This window comes from Thunnus thynnus, chromosome 7 (assembly GCF_963924715.1).
Source record: "Thunnus thynnus chromosome 7, fThuThy2.1, whole genome shotgun sequence".
NCBI lineage: Eukaryota > Metazoa > Chordata > Actinopteri > Scombriformes > Scombridae > Thunnus > Thunnus thynnus.
The window spans coordinates 32,623,248-32,644,422 of NC_089523.1; the positions used below are offsets into that span (position 1 = coordinate 32,623,248).

Genomic DNA, 21,175 nt, shown 5'->3' on the forward strand with positions numbered 1-21,175 from the left:
TAACATAGAACACACAACATCAAGTCAAGTCAAATTTTATCTGTATAGTCAAACATCACAAATCACAAATGTGTTTCAAGGGGCTTTACTGTGCTGTCTGTACTGAAATACAACATCCTCTGTCCTCAGACCCTCGATTCAAATAAGGAAAAACTCCCTAAAACAAAAAAAAAACTTTAACAGGGAAAAGATGGAAGAAGCCTCAGGAGGAGCATCAGAGGAGGGATCCCTCTCCCAGGTTGGACAGATAAGCAATATATGTGTGTGTAGAGAATAGAACACAAATTACAGCATGGAACAGGATAACTAAATTATAATGGATTTATGATATATATATATATATGAGCACTGTGATGAAGAGGACGAGGAGCAGCTTCAAGGTGCCACCAGAACAGAATAAGACCTGAGCCACACGACCTCCATCACCATGGAGACCTGGCAGGAGGACAGACTGCACATGCAAACAGAGGAGAAGAGACAAGAAAAGACATTATTCACACAGGAGAGAGAGAGAAGGATAAAGATGTCATTCAGAGAAAGAGAGACATTGGTGAAGAGATGCCTGAAGAGTTTGACTTTGAGAAGAATAACTTTATATTTCAGGACTAAGAAGATTAAAAAGATCCTGAATAGAAAAGGTTTTTTTTGAAAGAGTCTAAACTCTGTGCTGCCCGTAGACGGTGAGGAAGGCTGTTCCACCAGCGTGGTGCAGCAGAGCAGAAGGCTCGATCCCCCTGTGGTGCGGAGCTTAGTACTGGGTGGCCTGGAGGAGCGAGCTGCTGGCAGATCTGAGGGTGTGGGTGGAGTTGTCTGAAGCTGATATGTTGAGTTTTGGCTTTTTAATATGGAGATTTTTGTCTTGGCGACACTGCATCCATCATAACAGGACAGTTCTGCCATGTAAACTGAATGTTCTGAAATGTACATCATGATCTATCATGTGGCCGTCCTGGTTATTATTGTTCAGTGTCTTGTAAGCCCATATGGGCTGGGAGCCAGAAAGGTTCAGAACACTTAAATAATAATTCAATCAATCAAAATCTCACAATATTGTTTTGTGTGATAAGCTGTAGAGCTGCATCAATTAGTCAATTAAGATAAAACTTTATAGTCTCACAAGTAAAAATCCTGCATGAAAAGAGTCTGTTGATGTTGTGGGAAAGGCAGTCACGAGTTGTTTTCACTCTTGGTTTTTATTAAATCAGCACTCATGTTGTTAATCCTTCAGAAAATCCTGCAGGGAGCCAGCAGGAGCAGCACTGAGGTGATGGAAGAACTATTTAGATCCTTTATTACAGTAAAAGTACCAATAGAGCAATGTTAAAACACTACATTACAAGTAAAAGTCCTGCATGAAACATCCTGCAACAGTAAAAGTACATAAGTATTATGAGCTTGATGTAGTTAAAGTATTGCAGTAAAAGTAGTGGTTTGGTCCCTCTGACTGATATATTATTATATATGACATCATTAGATTATTAAAACTGAAGCATCAGTGTTAGAGCAGCATGTTACTGTTGTAGCTGCTGGAGGTGGAGCTAGTTTACACTACTTTATATACAATTAGCTTGTGGCTAGATTACCAATTTGCATGTTACAGCAGTGCAGAAAACAAGCTAACCGATAAGAAATATAAACAACAACAAAATAAATGGAATTCAGCCAGTGGTCTCCAACCTTTTTGGCTTTTTACATCTTATAAAAAGCAGTGAAAAACCAGTAAAGGATCTGAATATTTCTTCCATCACTGTTGGTTGCAGCCTTGATAATCAAAGAGATGTTTATGTTTTTTTGTGTGTCTATACACATTTTATTGAGAGATGAAACTCTCGACTTCCGGTCTCATAGCGGATGTTTGACAGCAGCTTGACGCAGCTGAGAGAAGTTGGGAGGACCAGAGCGAGAAATGCCCAGAATTCATCGCGATAGAATAACATCAACAGTTCAAAATGGTTTTGGTTTTCATTCCACAAATGTTCCCAGAATACACCGAGAAACGTCGTAACACAACTGCGCATCATTTTCTCTCAAAAACATAAGAGATGTGTGAACGACGGAACTGACGCTACAAACGCTTCTTTAACTTAATTTCTCATGATTTGTTAGCAAAGATTAATTGTCTGTTATCTGTACAGTTCGTATTTTAAATATTTGAAGTATAAATCAGTCTGCTGCCGCTGCCCGCTGCGCATGTTGTCACGCTGCTCAGGACGGGATGCTGCCTTCAGGGATTGTTGGAAATATCTCAATCACAGGAAGAATCCCCCTCTCGAGACTAACTTTTCAGACCAGCTGTATATCCATCATAAACAAATACAAACTACGGGTCACATCGTGATTTTGATTTCACTGATAAAAGCTCTAACACAGATAGAATTACTATTTTATGTTACAGTTACATGAATATCATGAGCACGAAGTTGTGGATTTTTGGGGTGTGTTTTATGAAGTAGCTATTGGTGGGAGAAATACTCAGATCCGTTTGTAAAGACGCCAATACAGCAGTTTCACTCACTACCTCCTAATGTTTTCTCTATGCATTATAACATATATAAGATTATATATAAGATACAAGTCAAGGAGGGATCATTTCAGGTCTCATTCTGAAAGTAACGCTCAGTTTCACACTGACTCAACCAGACGATTGTCTCTTATCTTCATCTTCACAAACATCATTACGTCACATGACACAGATACAGGAGTCCAAATTCATGGAACTATTGTTCTCGTTAGGTTAGAACGTCTTTAAAATCCGTTGGAGCAGATTTTAAAAAGGCTTAAGTTTTGGTTTTGTAATACTGTTTTTTTTTAACTGTGGGACATTCTTTTATATGTTTTTATATTATATAATATTCATTTGATGTTCTTGTTGTTTGTGTGTATTTAACTTGTGCACATGAATAAACTCAAACTCAAAGAAATTTGCATCCAAAGAGAAAGAAAAATGACATAGTATAAACAAACAAACAAATAAATGCATTTGAAAAATAAAAAACAAATGTAGAAATGTGTGAATAAAAAAATGAATAAATGTAGAAATACCCTAAAGTAAACGTTCATGTATGGAAATGTAGAAATAAAATTGAAAATGTATCTATTTTCCATTTATTCATGTATTTAACTACTTATTTCTGAATTAATTAATTAATACATATGTCTTTTTTTCGTCCTCTATACAAAATTACAAACTCACGAGCTGTATTTGAAGGCAGCAGCGTTAGAGCTGGAAAATCCCAGCTGACGATATGCACGTGAAGGCATCTGTTTTTTAAGGAGGACGGAAGGAGTTTTGTGTCGAACAGGAAGAAGCTTCAATCCGAAAGTTGAGTTTACTGTTTCATCTGTTGATCGTCTGGCTCCGCATTGATCTCCAGTCCGGGAAAACACCTGAAACTCACCTTTGATGCAAACAACGTCGTTTCACCGCAGTCATGTCAGCTGAGTAGAGAAAATATAACTAACGGTGAGTTCAGGCTCATTATCCCGGTTCACAATGAATGAAGATCACAACTAACGGCAGCTTCTGTCACACATAGATGCTGAATTCTGGATGAAAGCTAATTTAAAAGTTACTTGGAAAAGGTGGATGGAAATCTTAACAAGACCTCATAAAACTGGACAAACATGCAGCTCTGCTGAACAAAGGAGTTTTTGAAACTGTGTGAAAGACAGTCACGAGTTGTTTTCAGTCTTGGTTTTAATGAAATTAGCGTGCATGTTTTTAAACCTGCAGAAAATCCTGCAGAGAGCCAGCAGGAGCAGCACTGAGGAGCTGGAAGAACTATTTAGATCCTTTATTACAGTAAAAGTACCAATACAGCAATGTAAAAACACTACATTACTAGTAAAAGTCCTGCATGAAACATCCTACTGCAGTAAAAGTACATAAGTATTATGAGCTTGTAGTTAAAGTATTGCAGTAAAAGTACATAAGTATTATGAGCTTGATGTAGTTAAAGTATTGCAGTAAAAGTACATAAGTATTATGAGCTTAATGTAGTTAAAGTATTGCAGTAAAAGTACATAAGTATTATGAGCTTGATGTAGTTAAAGTATTGCAGTAAAAGTACATAAGTATTATGAGCTTGATGTAGTTAAAGTATTGCAGTAAAAGTAGTGGTTTGGTCCCTCTGACTGATATATTATTATATATGACATCATTAGATTATTAATAGTGAAGCATCAGTGTTAGAGCAGCATGTTACTGTTGTAGCTGCTGGAGGTGGTGCTAGTTTACACTACTTTATATACAGTTAGCTAGTTTAGTCCAGTGGTTCCCAACCTAGGGGTCGAGGCCCCTCCAAAGGGTCAGCAGATAAATCTGAGGGGTCATGAGATGATTAATGGGAGAGGAAAGAAGCTTTTAAGTGTAATGTAACTCAGTACATTTACTCAAGTACTGCACTTAAGTACAGTTTAGAGGTACTTGTACTTTACTTGAGTATTTCCATGTGATGCTACTTTCTACATTTCAGAGGGAAATATTGTACTTTCTACTCCACTACATTTATTTGACAGCTTTAGTTACTTTTCAGATGAAGATTTGACACAATGGATAATATAACAAGCTTTTAAAATACAACACATTGTTAAAGATGAAACCAGTGGTTTCCAACCTTTTTGTCTTTTGACGTCTTACAAAAAGCAGTGTGTAGTCGGGGTCACATTTCACATTATGAGTTGTTAACAGCTCCACCAAATAGTGATTTTTCCCTCTAAACTTCTCACATGCTTTCATTTCAATAAATGTTCAAATGATCCAATATTTCAGCAAAAATCAAAGATTAGAGAAAAAGTCCAAAAAACTGAAAACAGATTTGTGTATCAGAACTTTGTTTTTTCTTCTTTCCTCTCCCATTAATCATCTCACCACCCCTCAGATTTATCTGCTGACCCTTTGGAGGGGCCCGACCCCTAGGTTGGGAACCACTGGACTAAACCAGTACTTTGAATTGTAAATAATGGACAATCAACTCCAGGAAATCAAGGCCAGTTGTCAGAGTGTACGGAGGCAGCAAATTTGGATAAACAGCTTTTTCTGTGAGAGCAGCAAATCTTTTTGAAAACTCTTTTAAAATCTTAAAATACATTTAAAATCTACTCAGATATATGTTCATAAATAATCTTTTTTATTGTATGACTTTAACTGGTTTGTAGTGTTTTATTGGCTGATTGTATTGTTTGTTTAACGTCGTTTGGACAAAGAGTTGAGAAACATTTCTCCCTCTTATTTAGATTGTGTTTTTGCCATGTGTCAATTTTAACTAAGCTTACCTCGGCACGTTTACATTGATGTTGTTAAAATGTCAAAGTTCATTAATGTGCTCTGTCCCTTTTTATAAAGAAACAAATAAATAAATTAAAAAGTGAGAAGCTGCAACACCTGAACAGGAAGGACAGTCTGTACTTTAGCAGATTTAGTTGAATATCAAGCAAAAGAAATATAAAGAAGGAATAAAATAGCAGCATCAAAGGTCACGAGGATCATGTTGTGACAATATACATGTGACGCTCTGTGATAATTCATAATAGAAATGGTGAATAAGGAAGTGGTGTAAATGGTGAACAAACACAGGACAAACAGAACAAATAACTTTATGTCTGTGATCATCTGCTGAACTTTACCTTTGTCTTTAGTAACCAACCAGACGCAAAGAGACGGTGTGGAGGAACATGTGATTATTGTACCCAGAGGATGAAACATGATGACAAAAGTGCGTCCTGATGTTTGTGTCAGCAGGTGTTATTTATGCGCTGCAGGTAACAGCAGAGCGGCGAGATGGCCATCGCCCACGTGGCCACGGAGTACGTGTTCAGCGATTTCCTGCTGAAGGAGCCGAACCAGGCTCGATACCGCAGCGTCCGGACCGAGCTGGCTGTGGACAAGATGGTGACCTGTGTGGCGGTGGGCCTCCCCCTCCTCCTCATCTCTCTGGCCTTCGCCCAGGAGGTTTCAGTCGGTGAGTGGAGATAACAGGAGCCGCAGCTGGAGACAAGGTCGAAAAGATTGTTTCAACACTGTAGTTAAGGTCCGGACGAGAGCAGCGATCCCAGAAAGAAGGCAGAAGAAGAACAGCTGGATGTTCTGTTGAAAGCCTGACTTTTGATTCAGGTTTAAGTTCAGCTCATAGTTGTAGTCAGGATAGCTGCACACATTCCTAATTAAACCTGTTGTCAATTTAAAGGATAACAACGTCTGAAAACAACAGTCAGGATCTCAAATGAACATTGAAACATGTTTTTCTCGCTGTTATCGTTCATACTGACCATTTGAAGATCCAAAAGATGCATTTAAAAGTCTCTGTGAAGCTTATATTCAGCTTTAGCAGTCTGAGTTAGTCATATCAAGTGGATATCTGACACATTTACAGTCTTTTTAGCATCAAATTCCCTCTTTGTGATAGTAACAAAAAGAGGGACTTTGGTACTAAAAAGACTGTAACACTGAAAGATATCTAAACTCAGCACAAAAAGTAAGGAAATATGTGTTTGGTACATTATTTCTTTGTTGTAACAATGGTTCTTGGCAATAAATCTTAAACTGTTGGAAAGCCTGTTTATTTCCCAAATCAGAGAAGATTTGGCAAATTTTTCATGGGCATAACCCGCATACTCAGCTCTGCTGCTCATCCCACGAATGCACGTTCCTTACAAACGCGCCATTTAAAAGGAAAATAAACAGGCTTTCCAACAGTATAAGATTTATTGCCAAGAAGCATCGTTACAACAAAGAAATAATCTACCAAACACATATTTCCTTACTTTTGTGCTATGTTTACTTGATTTGACTCATTTGGACGCTGAAGCTTCATATTAGCTTCAGATAAACTTTTGAATATATTTTTGCACAGAAGGAGGACTGTGGATTTTGTTCCCCATCACTTCCATTGTAAGTGCATTATGAAGGGATCCTCTAATGGTCAGTATGAACAGGAGGAATGATTACAGCAAGAAAAACAGCTTTAATGTTCATTTGGGCTCCTGACTGTTTTAAATTGTGAACTCGTCCTTTAATGATCTTCGCAGAGATAAAACTTGTTAGTCATCTATTGCACCACTTTCTGATCACTGTAGTATTTAATGTTAGTGATCAGAAAGTAACGTTCTCTCTTCAGTGAATCCTCTCTGTTATCACTCTCTTTTATAACATCCTGTTTTCTGTCTCTACGTGTCTCTCAGGTACTCAGATCAGCTGTTTCGCTCCCACTAATTTCTCCTGGAGGCAGGCAGCGTATGTTGACTCCTACTGCTGGGCAGCTGTACACACACAACCTCTACCTATGTGGCTGCACAAGGTACACACACACACACACACACACACACACGTTGAAGCTATTTAAATGTGTAATTGTCAGTCATCAGCCTGGTGATTAAAAGTTGCAACACACCTTGTATCGGAGCAGCAGTAAGGCATGTTTGGATCAGTCTGCTGCTGGCGCAGACAGTAATCTACTGAGTCACGACATGTGTTAATAATAATACGGGTATAAATGAAAGTGAGGATCCAAGACAACAAATTTACAACAACGTGCTCAACAAGTTCAACCAGAAGTTGAAGATACTGGGAACTAATCTTAGGAAGTAAACTGGGAACTTAAAAGTCCCTGTTTGTGTTTCCACCACATCTGAGGAACCAGATAGATCATAAGCCATAATTAAGCCAGTTAAGTTTGATTTGCTTTTTTGAGACACTTGTTTTTTTTACACAGGTCAGAATAAATCACTTTTTTTTTCTTCTTTTACTCATTCAACGAGTTTCTGATCTGCCTCCGACCGTCTTCCAGCCTCTCTGCTCAGTTCTTCCTCACAGTTCATCAGGCTTGTAATCGCAGCCTGATATAATTATGCTTAAATACAGTTCCATCCAGTTAAGATGTATAAACAGGTTTGATTTTCCAACACCAGTATGTTTTATCTTCCAGATCCTTCAGTGTTGACTTATAACTCAGGAGGAAGCAGCAGCATGTTTAACAGCGTTATTACTCGCCTCCGTCCTGACTCAGGGAACCAACATCTGTAGAATATAGTGAGAGATCAGCTCATTATGGTTTTGATTTCTACACATGTAGACAGATGAGGAGGAACCAGATCAAGCTGAAGTTACAGTACAGCTTTGACATTTTTAGATAGATTTTACTTTATATGTATTGAAACAAGCAAATTACTGATTCAAAAATGCAAACATACATTTTCTGTTTTTGTTTATCAGACACAGACACACAAGAGCTACACTGCTTCATCTATGTGCAGTTACGCCGCCGCCGCCGCCCTGCACCGTTAGCAGACGTTTCCCACGATATGACAGTTGAGTCGGGAAAGAACAACAGAGGAGAGATTCCTCAGACAGGAAACAGATGTTGTTTGACTGCAGACACTCAGCTTTCAGATTCATCATGCGTCAGCTCGACAGCGATAATAATATCTTTATTCATATAGCGACCTTACACAGTGCTTCACATAGAATCACATAAAAATACACAGGAATAAAAGTGCTAAACAAACAAACAAACATAAAAAACTTAGTCTCATGATAACCAGACAATCAGAGATCTCAACAGTCTCTTAAAAAAGGCCTGAAAATGAATAAAAACCTATAAAACAGAATAAAACTAGCATCAAATAAAATCAGGGAAGGTTTTGTATTAAAACTATGTGATGAGCTTAGAATAAAAAGAAGCTGCTGACTCAGTTGTGCTTATTTCATAAACATAAAAAGGCTAATTCAGGCTTCTTTAGTTGATCAAAGCATGTTTGAGGGAAACTAACAACCTCCCTGCAGATATAAACTGTGTTCATACTGTAGGTCGTCACCTAAAGCCAGAACAGGAAATCTGGTGCTTTTGTGGTCATTTCATTGTATGTGCATCACGTATTTATCAACCACCGTATGAGTAGAAATGTTATTGCCACTAACAGAACTCGTCATATCTGTTGTACAGTTCTTCCCCTACATCCTGTTGCTGGTGGCGGTGCTGATGTACACGCCGACGTTGTTCTGGAGGTTTTCCGCGGCGCCGCTGCTGCAGTCTGACCTCAGTTTCATCATGGAGGAGCTGGACAGGTGTTACAACCGTGCCGTCACTCTGGCCAAACGCATGGCCACCGCGGGACTGCTCCCTCCAGACGGGTACGGCTTTTTACTTTCACTTCCTGTCTCTTTACAATTTGTTGTTCACTGGAAACATTTGGGTTTAAGATCAAAAGATGAGACAAGAGTTCAGAATGTCAGCTTTTTATTTCCTGGTATTTACATTTAGATGTGTTAAACAACCTAGGATATATCACCGTTTGTATTACACCACAGCATTTTTAGGTGAATCAAGTAAATAACATTTAATATTTGGTGGCATAACCCTTTCTTGCAGACATCACCAAACTGTTGCATTCTTCATTTGTGATGCTATTCCAGGCTTTTACCGCAGCTTCTTTCAGTTCTTGTTTGTTTCGGTGGGGGGTTTCTCCCTTCAGTCTCCTCTTCAGGAGGTGAAATGCATGCTCTATTGGGTTACGGTCAGGTGATTGACTCGTGTGCTTTGGGTCATTGTCCTGCTGCATGATAAAAATTCCTCCTGATTAGTTTGGATGCATTTCTCTGTAAAACGGCAGACAAAATGTTTCTGAATTCATTCTGCTGCTTCCATCATCAGTTACATCATCAATAAATATGAATGAGTCTGTTCCAGAAGCCATGACATTACCTCCACCGTGCTTCACAGATGAGCTTGTATGCTTTCGGATCATAAGCAGTTCCTTTCTTTCTCCATCACTTTGGTAGAGATTAATCTTGGTCTCATCAGTCCATAAGATTATGTCCCAAGACTTTTTGCGGCTCGTCTCTGTGCTTCTTTCAATAGTGGCCTTCTGATTCTTACTGCTGATGAGAGGTTTGCATCTCGTGGTATTGGCCTCTATGGGTTGTGATACCTTCACCTCTGCACCGTGGAGGTCGTCGGTGATGTGACTTACTGATGTTTTGGGGTTTTTCTGTTGTTTTCCTTGGCCGACCTGTTCGACGTCCAAATTCCAAATTGTTGTGCTTGCTATTCCCGATGTTTGTCCAACGGCTCTGATTGATTTTTCCTTCTTTTCTCAGCTTCTAAACGGCTTGCTTTTCTCCCATCGACAGCTCTCTGGTCTTCATGTTGGTTTTATCCTCTTTAACAAGAAATGCAGTCTTTATAGGTTTAAACCCAGGCTAGTCATGCAGAGCTATTTAATGTTTGAACAATCAACCTTAAAGGAAACACCTGTCGGTCACATGTTCCAATAGTTTTGCTCACTTGAAAAAAATGGGTGGGTTCAAACAAAGGGTGGTATGTCCTGAGGAAATAAAAAGCTGACATTCTGAACTCTTGTCTCATCTTTTGATCTTAAACCCAAATGTCTTCAGTGAACAAAACAACAAAAACAAGGGAATTTGCCTTGCTGTTCCAATACTTTCGGAGGGGACTGTAAATGTCTTTCATCCTGAGTCATAAAGTAGTCTAGACGGCAGCGATCAAAGACGTAATCAAACACTGAATCTTCAGTCGTGAAAATCATTAATTTTAAGTGATGTTGACTTTCTGCCCCTAATAGCAACACTGCTTACCACAACACTTGATTTATTACCTGTGTCACATGTAAATCTCACTGCTGCATTTTAGCATTTAAAACTACAGTTAAGGTAACTACGGTTACAGTTGAAGACAAGGTGATAAAGTTGTTAATGATTTATTAAGATGGGAACTTCTGAAGAGGATTAAATATTTACTTGCATGTTTTGAAAGAGACGTAAACCTGCTAAACACTTATTAGATTAATGCTAAAAGCTGCCCCTAACGATCATTTTCATCATCAAATAATCTGCTGATTATCTTCAGAGCGGTGAAGTCTTCAACAGTCCAAAACCTAAAGATTTCAAATTTACTCTCATATATGACAAAGAAAAGCAGCAAATCCTCATAGATAGATAATATTTTGCCTTTTTTTTAAATTGAAAAATGACAGAATCAATCAGAATTATCAAAAATAATTGCTTATAAACGATCTATTGACTAAATTATTGCAGATCTACTGTCAGTTTTCTGCTTTTTTTGACTTCACGAGTGTCACAAGAGTTATTTTATCTACCTGCACATGTAACGGGGGACTATATTAACCTCACAGTTTATAATGCCCCCTGTTAAGTTTCCTTTATATGGCTGATAATAGTGACAGCCTACAGTCTCTGCATTGTGTTGTGATGATGATGATGATGATGATGGTGGACTCCAACGAAGACACCCAGACAGCTTCGATGTCGATTCAATGATGTCTGTTTATTGCTTACAAACATGGTCTCAGTAAAACTATTTAACATAAATAAAATCATAATCAAAGGAAACTTACAATACTAATAAATAATTTCTGTGACGAAGCTTAATAACCGTTAAATAACAAATTACAGGTCCGACGGTCGAACCAGATTATTGATACAGATGAATCAGTTCACATAGATAATCACTCTGAATGTCAAGATAATTATAATTAGTAATAAAGTCTATCTCAGGTCAGCTATACATTATTATTTACAGGTTTCCATTTAATAGTCACACACTCACCTGGGGGATACAAGCCCGGTCTGACTTGTTTCCATGGTGATGCTTTATAGCTGCATCGTTACCTTGGATACTATGTAGCCAAGTATTAAATATTAAATATAAGCTAACAGCATAAAATAATGAAAATAACACAAATATGTACACCTTACAACTATTAAATAAAGGTAAAATTATATTCTATATTAAAATATTTTGCTATTAGACATAGTGACCATATGTTACACACAGGAAGAACCAACACATTACTTCTTCTTCTGCTGAATAATGTTTGCCGTTCGTTCTCTCAGCTCTCCCGGCAGCGACCCTACCGAGGGATGTTTCAACTATCCGCTGGTGGAGAAGTTTCTGATGACCAAGCGTTGCTCGCGGGTGCTGCTGTTTTACTACCTGCTGTGTCGCGGTCTGACTCTCATCACCTTGCTCTGCGCCTGCATCTACCTGGGATACTACCTCCGCCTGGCCTCTGTAACCGACGAGTTCGGCTGCACGCTGCGTGTCGGCCTGCTGGCCTCTGACCCCAGCATCCCTGACAAGGTGCAGTGTAAGCTCATCGCCGTGGGAGTCTTCTCTCTGCTCAGGTATTTGTCTGTTTGGTTAAGAGAGATAAGATAACGTTATTGTCACTGTACAAGTACAATTAAATGTCATTTAGAGCAAGCCTATAGATGCCTAATTAAGAATAAAAACTATAAAAAATATAGACATTATACATTATGAGATACAAAAAATATAAGCTAGTAGTGCATCAGTTTGCAGAAGTATTGCACAGAACAGATTATATTTAAGGGAGGTGCTGAAATAAATAAAGGAACAGTCACAGTGGTCGATAAATAATTCCATTATTGCGTTTGAGGAGAAGTAAGATGAATTAAAGCTGCAAGCAGCGTTGGTCGGGACCTCGCACTCTGGCCCGTCAGGATCAGATAATTTTGCTTTTTAAAAATGAGGGATATTTCTTACAAGTATGGTGTGTTTTTATTTTGAAAGTTTGATTGACATATGTACTGTCAGGTGTGTAGAGACAATAAGTAACTGCAGCTGGACACAGAAAAATACTCATATATTTGAATGGAGAGTGTGAGCGAACCCACATCTTCTTGAACATTTACTGCTTCCACATAGTTTTAGATACAAACTTCATTTGAACTTTAAATGAGTCACGAGACTTTGACCTACAAATCTTGAATTTACATGTGTTTTCTATCTTTTACTGTTTTTGAGATATTAGAGTGTGAGTTTTAAAGTCTTTTCTTGCTCCTCCTGTGATTTTATAATGAGTGTGTATTGTGGAATGTTTCACAGCACTGAGGGAGTGACATCACCAGGAGCAGTTGGAGAGGAGGATTTTAGAGTACGCTTTTTATGAAATGTCCTCATAAATCCCATTACTTTGGCCAAATCTTACATAAAATCATATTTTAGTAGGAAATTTCGTGGCAAATCCATTGATACAGATTTGAAAGTGGTCAGACTTATAGTTTAGACGTCAGAAGCCTCAGTTTGACACAAAGTTCATGCCTCCCCATTGTTTTACATTGTAAGGGTGATGTGGCACTGCAACTTTCAGGACTTCAGGGTTAATTTTTACATTTTATCAAATTTTTCACCAGACTTGATGTGCATGCCAAATTTGGTGAGTTTTTGAGCATGTTTAAGGGATCAAATTTAGGTCTGAAGTGGCGTAATAATAAAGAAACAAACAAACAAACACATGAAAAACAATAGGGTCTTCACCCTTAGGCAAGGACTACTGTTTTACAGTCGTACATGAAGAGGGAGAATAGGAGGGGGCTCAGTACACAGCCCTGTGGTGCTCCAGTGTTCAGTGTTACGGGAGGTTAGAAATGCTTGTGCACTGTTTGTTTGTAGTCTGCCGGTAAGAAAGTCCAGAACCCAATTGCACAGGTGGGTGTTTAGGCCAAAACTGTGACTGACATACCTGTCCAGCTGCTCCAGGTGAGGCCAGTGAGACTGTGTCCTCAGGTGACCTGTTTGCCCTGTAAGCAAACAGCTGGTGGTCCAAGGAGGAGGGGATGTTGGTTTTTTTTATGTGTGTTAAGACAAGTTTCTAGTTAGAATCTTAGTTTTTTGGTACGCTCATCAGATGATGCAGATTAGATGGGTAAATTCTGTATCTGCTCCATATTCCATGTGAATAATGGGAGTTCGACAAGGCAATATTCTGTCTCCTTTCCTTTTTTAACATCTATAAGGATGATCTGTCACTGCAGTTGAAAAGATGTGGAACAGGATGTATAGTTGGCAACACTATCATTAACCTCCTCATGTATGCAGATGATTTGGTGATTTACCGTCCATGTTGTTGAGGGTATGTTCACAGTATGGTATAGATTTTGACACCAAATATAATGCAACTAAGAGTAATATTATGATAGTCAGAAGTAGAGAAGACAGAAAATTAGTATTTCCTGATTTCTTCCTGTCTGGCATTGCCCTTAATGAACGTAATGACGTTAAATATTTGTGCCATTATATAACCAATGATTTATCAGATGACAGGGACATTTACAGGCAGTGTTGAAAGTTGTACGCACAAGCAAACATGTTGGCTTTTAAATTTTAGTATGTGTTCAGTGACTGTGAAGATCTCTCTTTTTAAAAGCTTTTTGTACCCCACTATATACGGCCCATTTGTGGTGTTGCTACAGAAAAGGCAGCATGCAGAGACTCACAGTGGCTTATAATGACAGTATGAAGCTGCTGCTTAAAGCTTCAAGATGAGTCCCGTCAGGTTCTTATCTAGACTGTGGAACCATTTGCATTTTAGCCTAAATGCAAATGCCTGATTATTGTAGAATGCCTCTTGTTATTTTTGTAGTTGTGTTTTTTTTAGATTGTTTATTAATTTATTCTTTTTGTTTGTTTGGTTTTGTTTTATACTTTACACTTTGTATTTTATTGTGCTATGGACCCTCCATGAGTTGTGTCCTTAATTAATCCTTAAAAAAAATTGAAGTTGCTCAAAACACTTCATAATTATGGGGTCAGGGCCACTGGGTGATAGTCATTCAGGGACCTGATCACTGTCTGCTCTGGCTCAGGGATGATTGTAGCAGACTTGATGGGACAGTGGTCTGTTCCAGAGAGACGTTAAACAGGCTGCTGAGCACATGATGGAGCCTCCTGCAGTGTCAGCTGAGTGATGGGTTGGTTGTCGTCTCTGTCGTACCGTGTGAAGAAGTGGGTTCAGATCATCAGGGAGAGATGAGTTTACCTTTTGTAGGAGAGCTCTGGGCCGCTGCGTCTTTGCACCACCATATGTGTTTACTCAATAGACTTTATAGCCTGAGCTTTGTTTTATGAGAGGGTCACATGAAAAGCATCAGATATGGGTTGGCAGGGTGTGTCCACCAACAACTACAGAGTGGACACAATAACATGTAGTAATAATAATAATAATAATAACACTTTTCTACTGTATTGTAGTCCAAAATATTAGCTCTGCAATCAAATTTGCCTCTGTGAAGCTAATTTTGTGTTAAGACTGTCAGAAAGTGTTGATTTGAGTAGAGCTGCAAAGATTATTATTATTATCATAGTAGGACGCAGGAAGTGATTGTTGATCTTGAAGAAGGCCAGAGGGCCAAAATGTCATCAAAATAAAGGAGAAATGCATATGGAGCAAGAGTGTGTGACTCTTTTTTCCCGCTTGCAATGACGTCTGTTACCGCCACACCAAACGCCATGATTGGTCCAAATCACAAGCGTCTGTTGATTTGGACATTTCATGTGGAAAAGTTGCAGTAATTTACCAAAATTGCAAGTTCTTGCAAACATTACAGAGGTCTCTTGAGGTAATTTGCGTTAATTATTGCAATTGCAAAATTGCAGTTTCCTGGAGAGACTGAATAAACCAGTTATACTGTAACAGGAAATGCTTCTTTTCTCCTTGTCAAACTGTAGTCGGTTTGTTTGTTTCCAGCCTCGTCAACTTGGTGCTGTTCGTTGCACTGATCCCGGCGGTGATCTACGCCAGCCTCCGTCCCCTCTTCTGCTATGGATACGCCCGCTTCCTGGAAACCTACCAATCACTGCCCACCGTGAGTGTCCTGCCCTCCCCCGACGGCCACTGGGACGATCTCTCTCTGTATCTGCTCTTCCTGGAGGAGAACATCAGCGAACTCAAGTCCTACAAATACATCAAGGTGTTTTAAGCAGCACATATCTCTGATCAGACAAACCGAAACAGTAAAAACACAATAACAATGTAAACATGAATATATGTTTGTTTGTTTTTTATTTGTCCAATCTTGTCTCATGTTTTCTGACTGCAGGTGCTGGAGTTGCTGAAGAGAAGAGGCGAATGCTCCGGAGAAAACTTTGACGCCTTGGGTCTGTTGCAGACTCTGTGTCTGGTGAAGATGGACAGTGTGGATGGGGTCAAACCTGGAGGCGTTGCAGGGAAACGGGATCAAGTTAAAACTAATGCGGCCGACTCTTCCAGCAGCCCAGCAGCAGCCAACGCTGGAGCAGCTGCAAACTGTTGCAACAGTCCGAGCTCGGCCACGGATAACTGCAGCAGGATGGAAACTGAGATGAAAGGTGAGGACGGAGAAGGGTTAAACATTCCTCATGTTAAGCAAAGTTCTGTCTGATATTATGTTTGACATGAAAACTGCACAGCTGTAGAATTATACAATAAAAAAGGAATTTAAGAAGTTTCTCATAGAATGAGGTGAGATGTTGGTTTATTTAATATTATCATGTAATTCAAACTATCATCGTACATGTTTTTGCTTTGGCATGAAACAAATTTCCTATGATTTTTGCTTATATTATAATATTAATTTTATCAGTACAGCCCAGCTATAAACCACCTTTCATCAAAAATAGTGCAGAGTTTTTACTGTCCTATTTAAAGGGGGACATATCATCTGTTTTGTGGGGGTTTTTTTCCCAAATGTTCCAAAACTTGAGGGGAACGTATGTAAAAATGCTGCCTGCAAGTCAAAACTCAGGGCTCCAACCATAGACTGTATTTAAAGATGGACATCATGACAGCTCCCCAAAAGTGAAGCCAAATCATCTCGATCGCCCCCTGGTGGTTGGCTGCAGTATAGGTCATAAGCCCCGCCCCCTCCATGTTAGCGGATGGGACATGAGCCAAACTAAAAAATCAAAGCACACGTCAAATACATTTTTCCCAAAGATGGTTTCTGTCATTTCAGGTAGTTCTTATCCTGCTGATGTTTGTCCAAGTGCTCATTTTTCTGATAAGTTTGTTTTTAATTAGTTATTTGACGATATAGAAAGGGGGTCTGACGTCATGATTGACAACTGTGACAACCGCTCTCAAACCTCCATCAGGCTGAGGGGGCGTGTTCAGCGGGCCGTTATCCCGCCGCCTGACTCTACTGCGCAGACTGTGGCTCCAAATGAGGTCACAAAAGCAAGATGGCTGCTCCTGGAAAGGAGATATTTTGGCTTCACTTTTGCATAGCAGTAGGAAGTGGAGACACGTCGTCCATATTTATATACAGTCTATGGCTTCAACCTGCTATGAACACTTCATTTGCCTACTCCTCATGATGATGTCAGATTGTTTGCACATGCCCACAAACGGCTGTCTGCTCCGTAGTCTTTGTTGCTAGGTGGTTGCTAAGGTGTTTCCAGGTGTCGTCCACTCTCGAATTTCAGATCAGATTCATCCAACATGTACGGATGGATTTGAGAAGTTGACATTTGGAGTAAAGAAGGAGAAATAGAAGTGAAATCCTGCTACTATAGTTTGTTTACGTAGCCTCCGGAGCCGGAGGAAGCTTCCTGAAGCTGACCAATCAGAACAGAGTGGGCTCATCAGGAGGCGGGGCCTTAAAGAGACAGGAGCTAAAACGGCCTGTTTCAGACAGAGGCTGAACTGAGGGGCTGCATAAAGGACCAGTAGAAGATAAATAAGGAGTTTTTAACTGTAAATCATGCAAAGATATTCCAGTAGAGCCCCAGAATATAAATATAGAGCTGGAAATGGGCAGAATATGTTCCCTTTAAGTTTAAAAGTAAAGTTAGGCCTTGTTGTCAGCAAAAGAGCACGAGAAAAAAGAGAAATAAAATTTCACTTTCTTTCACCTCGTTTCAAGGAACTGTGGGACAAAGGATGAGAACTTACAGGAAACAGAGAGTCAGAGGAGGAGAAACAGGTGTAGGCCAACAAAACTACAGAGGTGACAATTACCTCTACCCATCAAACCTGTTTCCTGAGCGTGCAGAAGACTGCCAACAGGAATGTTTGGCAGCACATCGTATAATTTAAAAATTCAGTTTTACGTCAGTGGCTGTGTCTGAAATCACTCTCTTGTTCACTCATTAGTGAAAGTGAAACTGAGATTTCAGACACTCATTAATCATCATTTCATTTTGTGTCATTGCTGTCGGCTGTAGAGACGCACAACAGTCGTCTTTACATCTACAAAATGCGGCTCATTGCATTGTGGGATTGTTAGCGGACAGTTGCGTACATGACAACAAGCTGTGTATCGTAGATACATTTACCATCAGAATTCAGACCCTCAAATAAAATGGTGGACAGTAAATATGGTAACTATAGAAATATGTTTCTGGTCCAGTGAATCTCATTATCTAATATCTTACAAATATTTGTTTGTTATTGTCTTGTATTTGTAGGTTTTTGGAAGAGTCACAATATTAGGAAGCATCTTATTTATCTGTTATTAAAGCAACAGTTTTGGGAAATATGTTTACTTGATTTCTTGGTGAGAGTTAGATAAGAAGATTGAGATAAAAACAACAATTCTCCACTTCATTTAGAGTTTTTATACGGATTGAACAGACGAGATATAACATATTAATTAGTAAGCTTTAGAGGTGCTGGTAGGTGGATTTTGTTAGGTCTCTTTTTTGTTTTTGTTAATAGTCTGGCCGCGGAGTTTTGAATAAGCTGTAGTCTTTCAATTGACCTTTTGGGAAGACCCGTAAAAAGCACATTGCAATAGTCTAATCTACTTGAAATAAAAGCATGCTATGCTAAGCTAACCAGCCTCTGACTCCAGCTTCAGACTTGAGAGAGGTTCCGATCTTCTCATCAAGATTCAAGAAACTTTATTATCTGTCACATACTGACAGAAATTCCTCTTTGACAAAACAGTGAAAACATCACAGTAAAATAAGTTAAGAATGATAACACCAGTACTGTTAAAAGACAAGTTTAGGTGTGAGTATATCTGTTTAAAACTTGTCTTAATCACCACGTACACAATAATAATTCCCACAACATGCAAAATGATTTATTTATTTTCAGAGCTGGCTCCCTTGCTGCCGGGAAACAGCGATGTGACGGGCAGAAACAAAAACAGCGAGTGCGGGACTATCCGGCAGCGAGCGATGTGATTGGCCGCCGGCACTGCGATGGAGACGGAGGACTCCACCTCACCAGACCTGGACGAAGGAGGTCTCATCTCACGGCGCATAAAGACACGCCACGACCCTTTCCTGTCCTGATGGAGTTCATCTTACAGACATCGCAGGAGCTCAGATGTTTTGCTGCCGGTTGAGACTTTTGTTTGTTTTTTTTTCTGACACATCGCTGACTGGAAAGAGGAGGAAGTGAGCGTCAGGTGATGTAAGACTAGACACTGGAAGTACTGGGAGATTAAAACTCATGCTGGAATCAAAACAAAAGACATTTTAAAAGGTTTAAACGCTGCATTTACCAGAATGTTTTGCTCTGTGAATTATGGGGTGTGATGACGTCAGACTGACTGTACATATAGATGTTTATTCAGCTGCCAGTGATGTGATAAGTAATTTGTTTGTTTTTTGACTCATAACCTACAATCACCGAGCACTTTATTAGGAACATCTGCACAATCTGATGCAATGCGATACAACAGCTCTGCCATGAATTCTACTTTTACAATTTCCAGTTTTTATTGACATTGTCAGAAAGATGATAATTCTACTTTATGATTATAATTGAGGTGCTGGTGTACTGGAATGCATTATATTATATATATATATATATATATATATATATATATAATATATATTTCTACCCACTATGACGTCAATAATAAACATAAAGTAAATAAAGTAGAATTATCACATTTCTTACAATGTCAACAAAATGTTAAAACGTGTATATTTAAAATTAGAATTCATGGCAGAGCTGTTGTATTACATTGCACAGGTGTTCCTAATAAAATGCTCGGTGAGTGTATGTATTTAATTATAATAGACAGAGAGTGTCTACTTGTTTCTTGTCACACTCTGTCGCTGCAATAGTAGAAGAAGAAGAGCTCGTCACCTGAACCGGTGGGATATTTCAGGTGGTTCTTTGACAAAACAGTCGCTGTAGTTTCACATCTGAAAAAGGTACGTTAAAACACTCTCATTAGTTCGACCCTGAAACTGACATGTGACTTTTTCAACTTTACGTTCAAGTTCAAGTATGAAATTGTCAAAAAAAATGCAGAGACAGAGTCGTGGTTTTCATCAAAAGAACAAGTTGTGATGTATTTATTTGCACTGACATTGTCAGAGAATGTGTGTTTTTTTCTTCTATGAGCTTGTTAATCACATTTCAGTGTTGATTGAATAGAGCTGCAACACTAAATTGATTATTAAAACGTTAGAATTACAACTATTTTCATAATCTAATCTAGTTTGTCATTTTTCACACGTAAAAGCTGAAATATTCTCCAGTTTCAGCTTCTCAAATGTGAGGATTTGCTGCTTTTCTTTGTTATATGTGACAGTAAATTTAAAAATCTTCAGGTTTTGGACTTTTAGTCGGACGAAACTTGTAAACTGGAGCCGATTTATTGATGATGTAAATAATAAGTGGTTGCAGCTGTAGTTGACAGTGTCATGGTTGTAAAAGAGGATTACAACTCAACAAAGAATTCTTCATTGTTTTGCTGTTTTTATGGTTTTGCAAGTGACGAGGAAGCTTAAAATGAGCCTGTGCTCTTAGACTTCACAGCACAAGTTTAGTTGTTTAATTTTCTGGCTCGTTTCACAGGTTTTTCAGTTTCTGATTTTTTTTTTTTTTTTTTTTTTTTTCAACAAAAATCGTATGCTGTGCTCATCAAATGCATTATTTCTCCAAAGTATAGGTCATTTTTTTAAAGGAAACTGCATATTACAGGTAATAATAACTTTAAATAATGTCCAGTTTTTGGGGGGGTTACATACATTTATTCCAATGTTTGGATGTCTAAACTTGCCGTGATTGTTCGGGAATCTCAGGGATAAAAACATCTCACTACTTCATAGTCAGTGTTTACTTAATAATATCCTGTATTCTGTACATTTTCCACTGTCTGCATGTTTAAGTGCAGCTTTTTTAAAAATATTGTCATGAAATTACTGCAGTATGATCTCATCCTTACATAACTGTACATTGTGGGAGCTTTTTTTTTTTGCAATGTTTTTCCATGATACCTTGATACTATCGGGGTCCCATTTCTGTGCAATGGGACACTTTATAAATGTAAAGACTTGGAAAGAAACTGATGCTTCTTGTGTTGTGATTTTAGGAAACTTGATGTGACGTTTTGGCTTCTTATGTTTATATTAAATTTCTGTGTTCAAGTGACATTTTGATATAAACTGCA

The 21,175-nt window shown here is 38.7% G+C and overlaps 1 protein-coding gene across 3 annotated transcripts; it reads left to right on the top strand.

The window, feature by feature from the left end:
• Positions 1 to 3,161: 3,161 nt before the first annotated feature.
• Positions 3,162 to 21,175, top strand: LOC137186544 (pannexin-1-like). Of its 3 annotated transcripts, none has more exons than XM_067595555.1 (8): positions 3,162 to 3,463; positions 5,738 to 5,960; positions 7,180 to 7,295; positions 8,940 to 9,127; positions 11,870 to 12,160; positions 15,526 to 15,748; positions 15,878 to 16,145; positions 18,859 to 21,175. In XM_067595555.1, exons 2-8 carry the CDS (start codon positions 5,780 to 5,782, stop codon positions 18,945 to 18,947), a joined length of 1,356 nt encoding a protein of 451 aa, XP_067451656.1. In that variant the 5' UTR covers positions 3,162 to 3,463; positions 5,738 to 5,779; the 3' UTR covers positions 18,948 to 21,175. The 3 variants fall into 3 exon arrangements, with proteins under 3 accessions (XP_067451656.1, XP_067451655.1, XP_067451654.1); XM_067595554.1 differs by having other exon boundaries at positions 5,741 to 5,960; XM_067595553.1 differs by having other exon boundaries at positions 3,163 to 3,463; positions 5,761 to 5,960.

What these genes read in the sequence shown, in the direction of transcription:
- LOC137186544 (XM_067595555.1), top strand. Translation starts at nt 5,780, where the DNA reads ATGGCCATCGCCCACGTGGCCACGGAGTACGTGTTCAGCGATTTCCTG. An exon ending in AGTCCTACAAATACATCAAG is followed by an intron (nt 15,749 to 15,877) that starts GTGTTTTAAGCA and finishes TTCTGACTGCAG; the next exon opens with GTGCTGGAGTTGCTGAAGAG. An exon ending in GATGGAAACTGAGATGAAAG is followed by an intron (nt 16,146 to 18,858) that starts GTGAGGACGGAG and finishes ATTTATTTTCAG; the next exon opens with AGCTGGCTCCCTTGCTGCCG.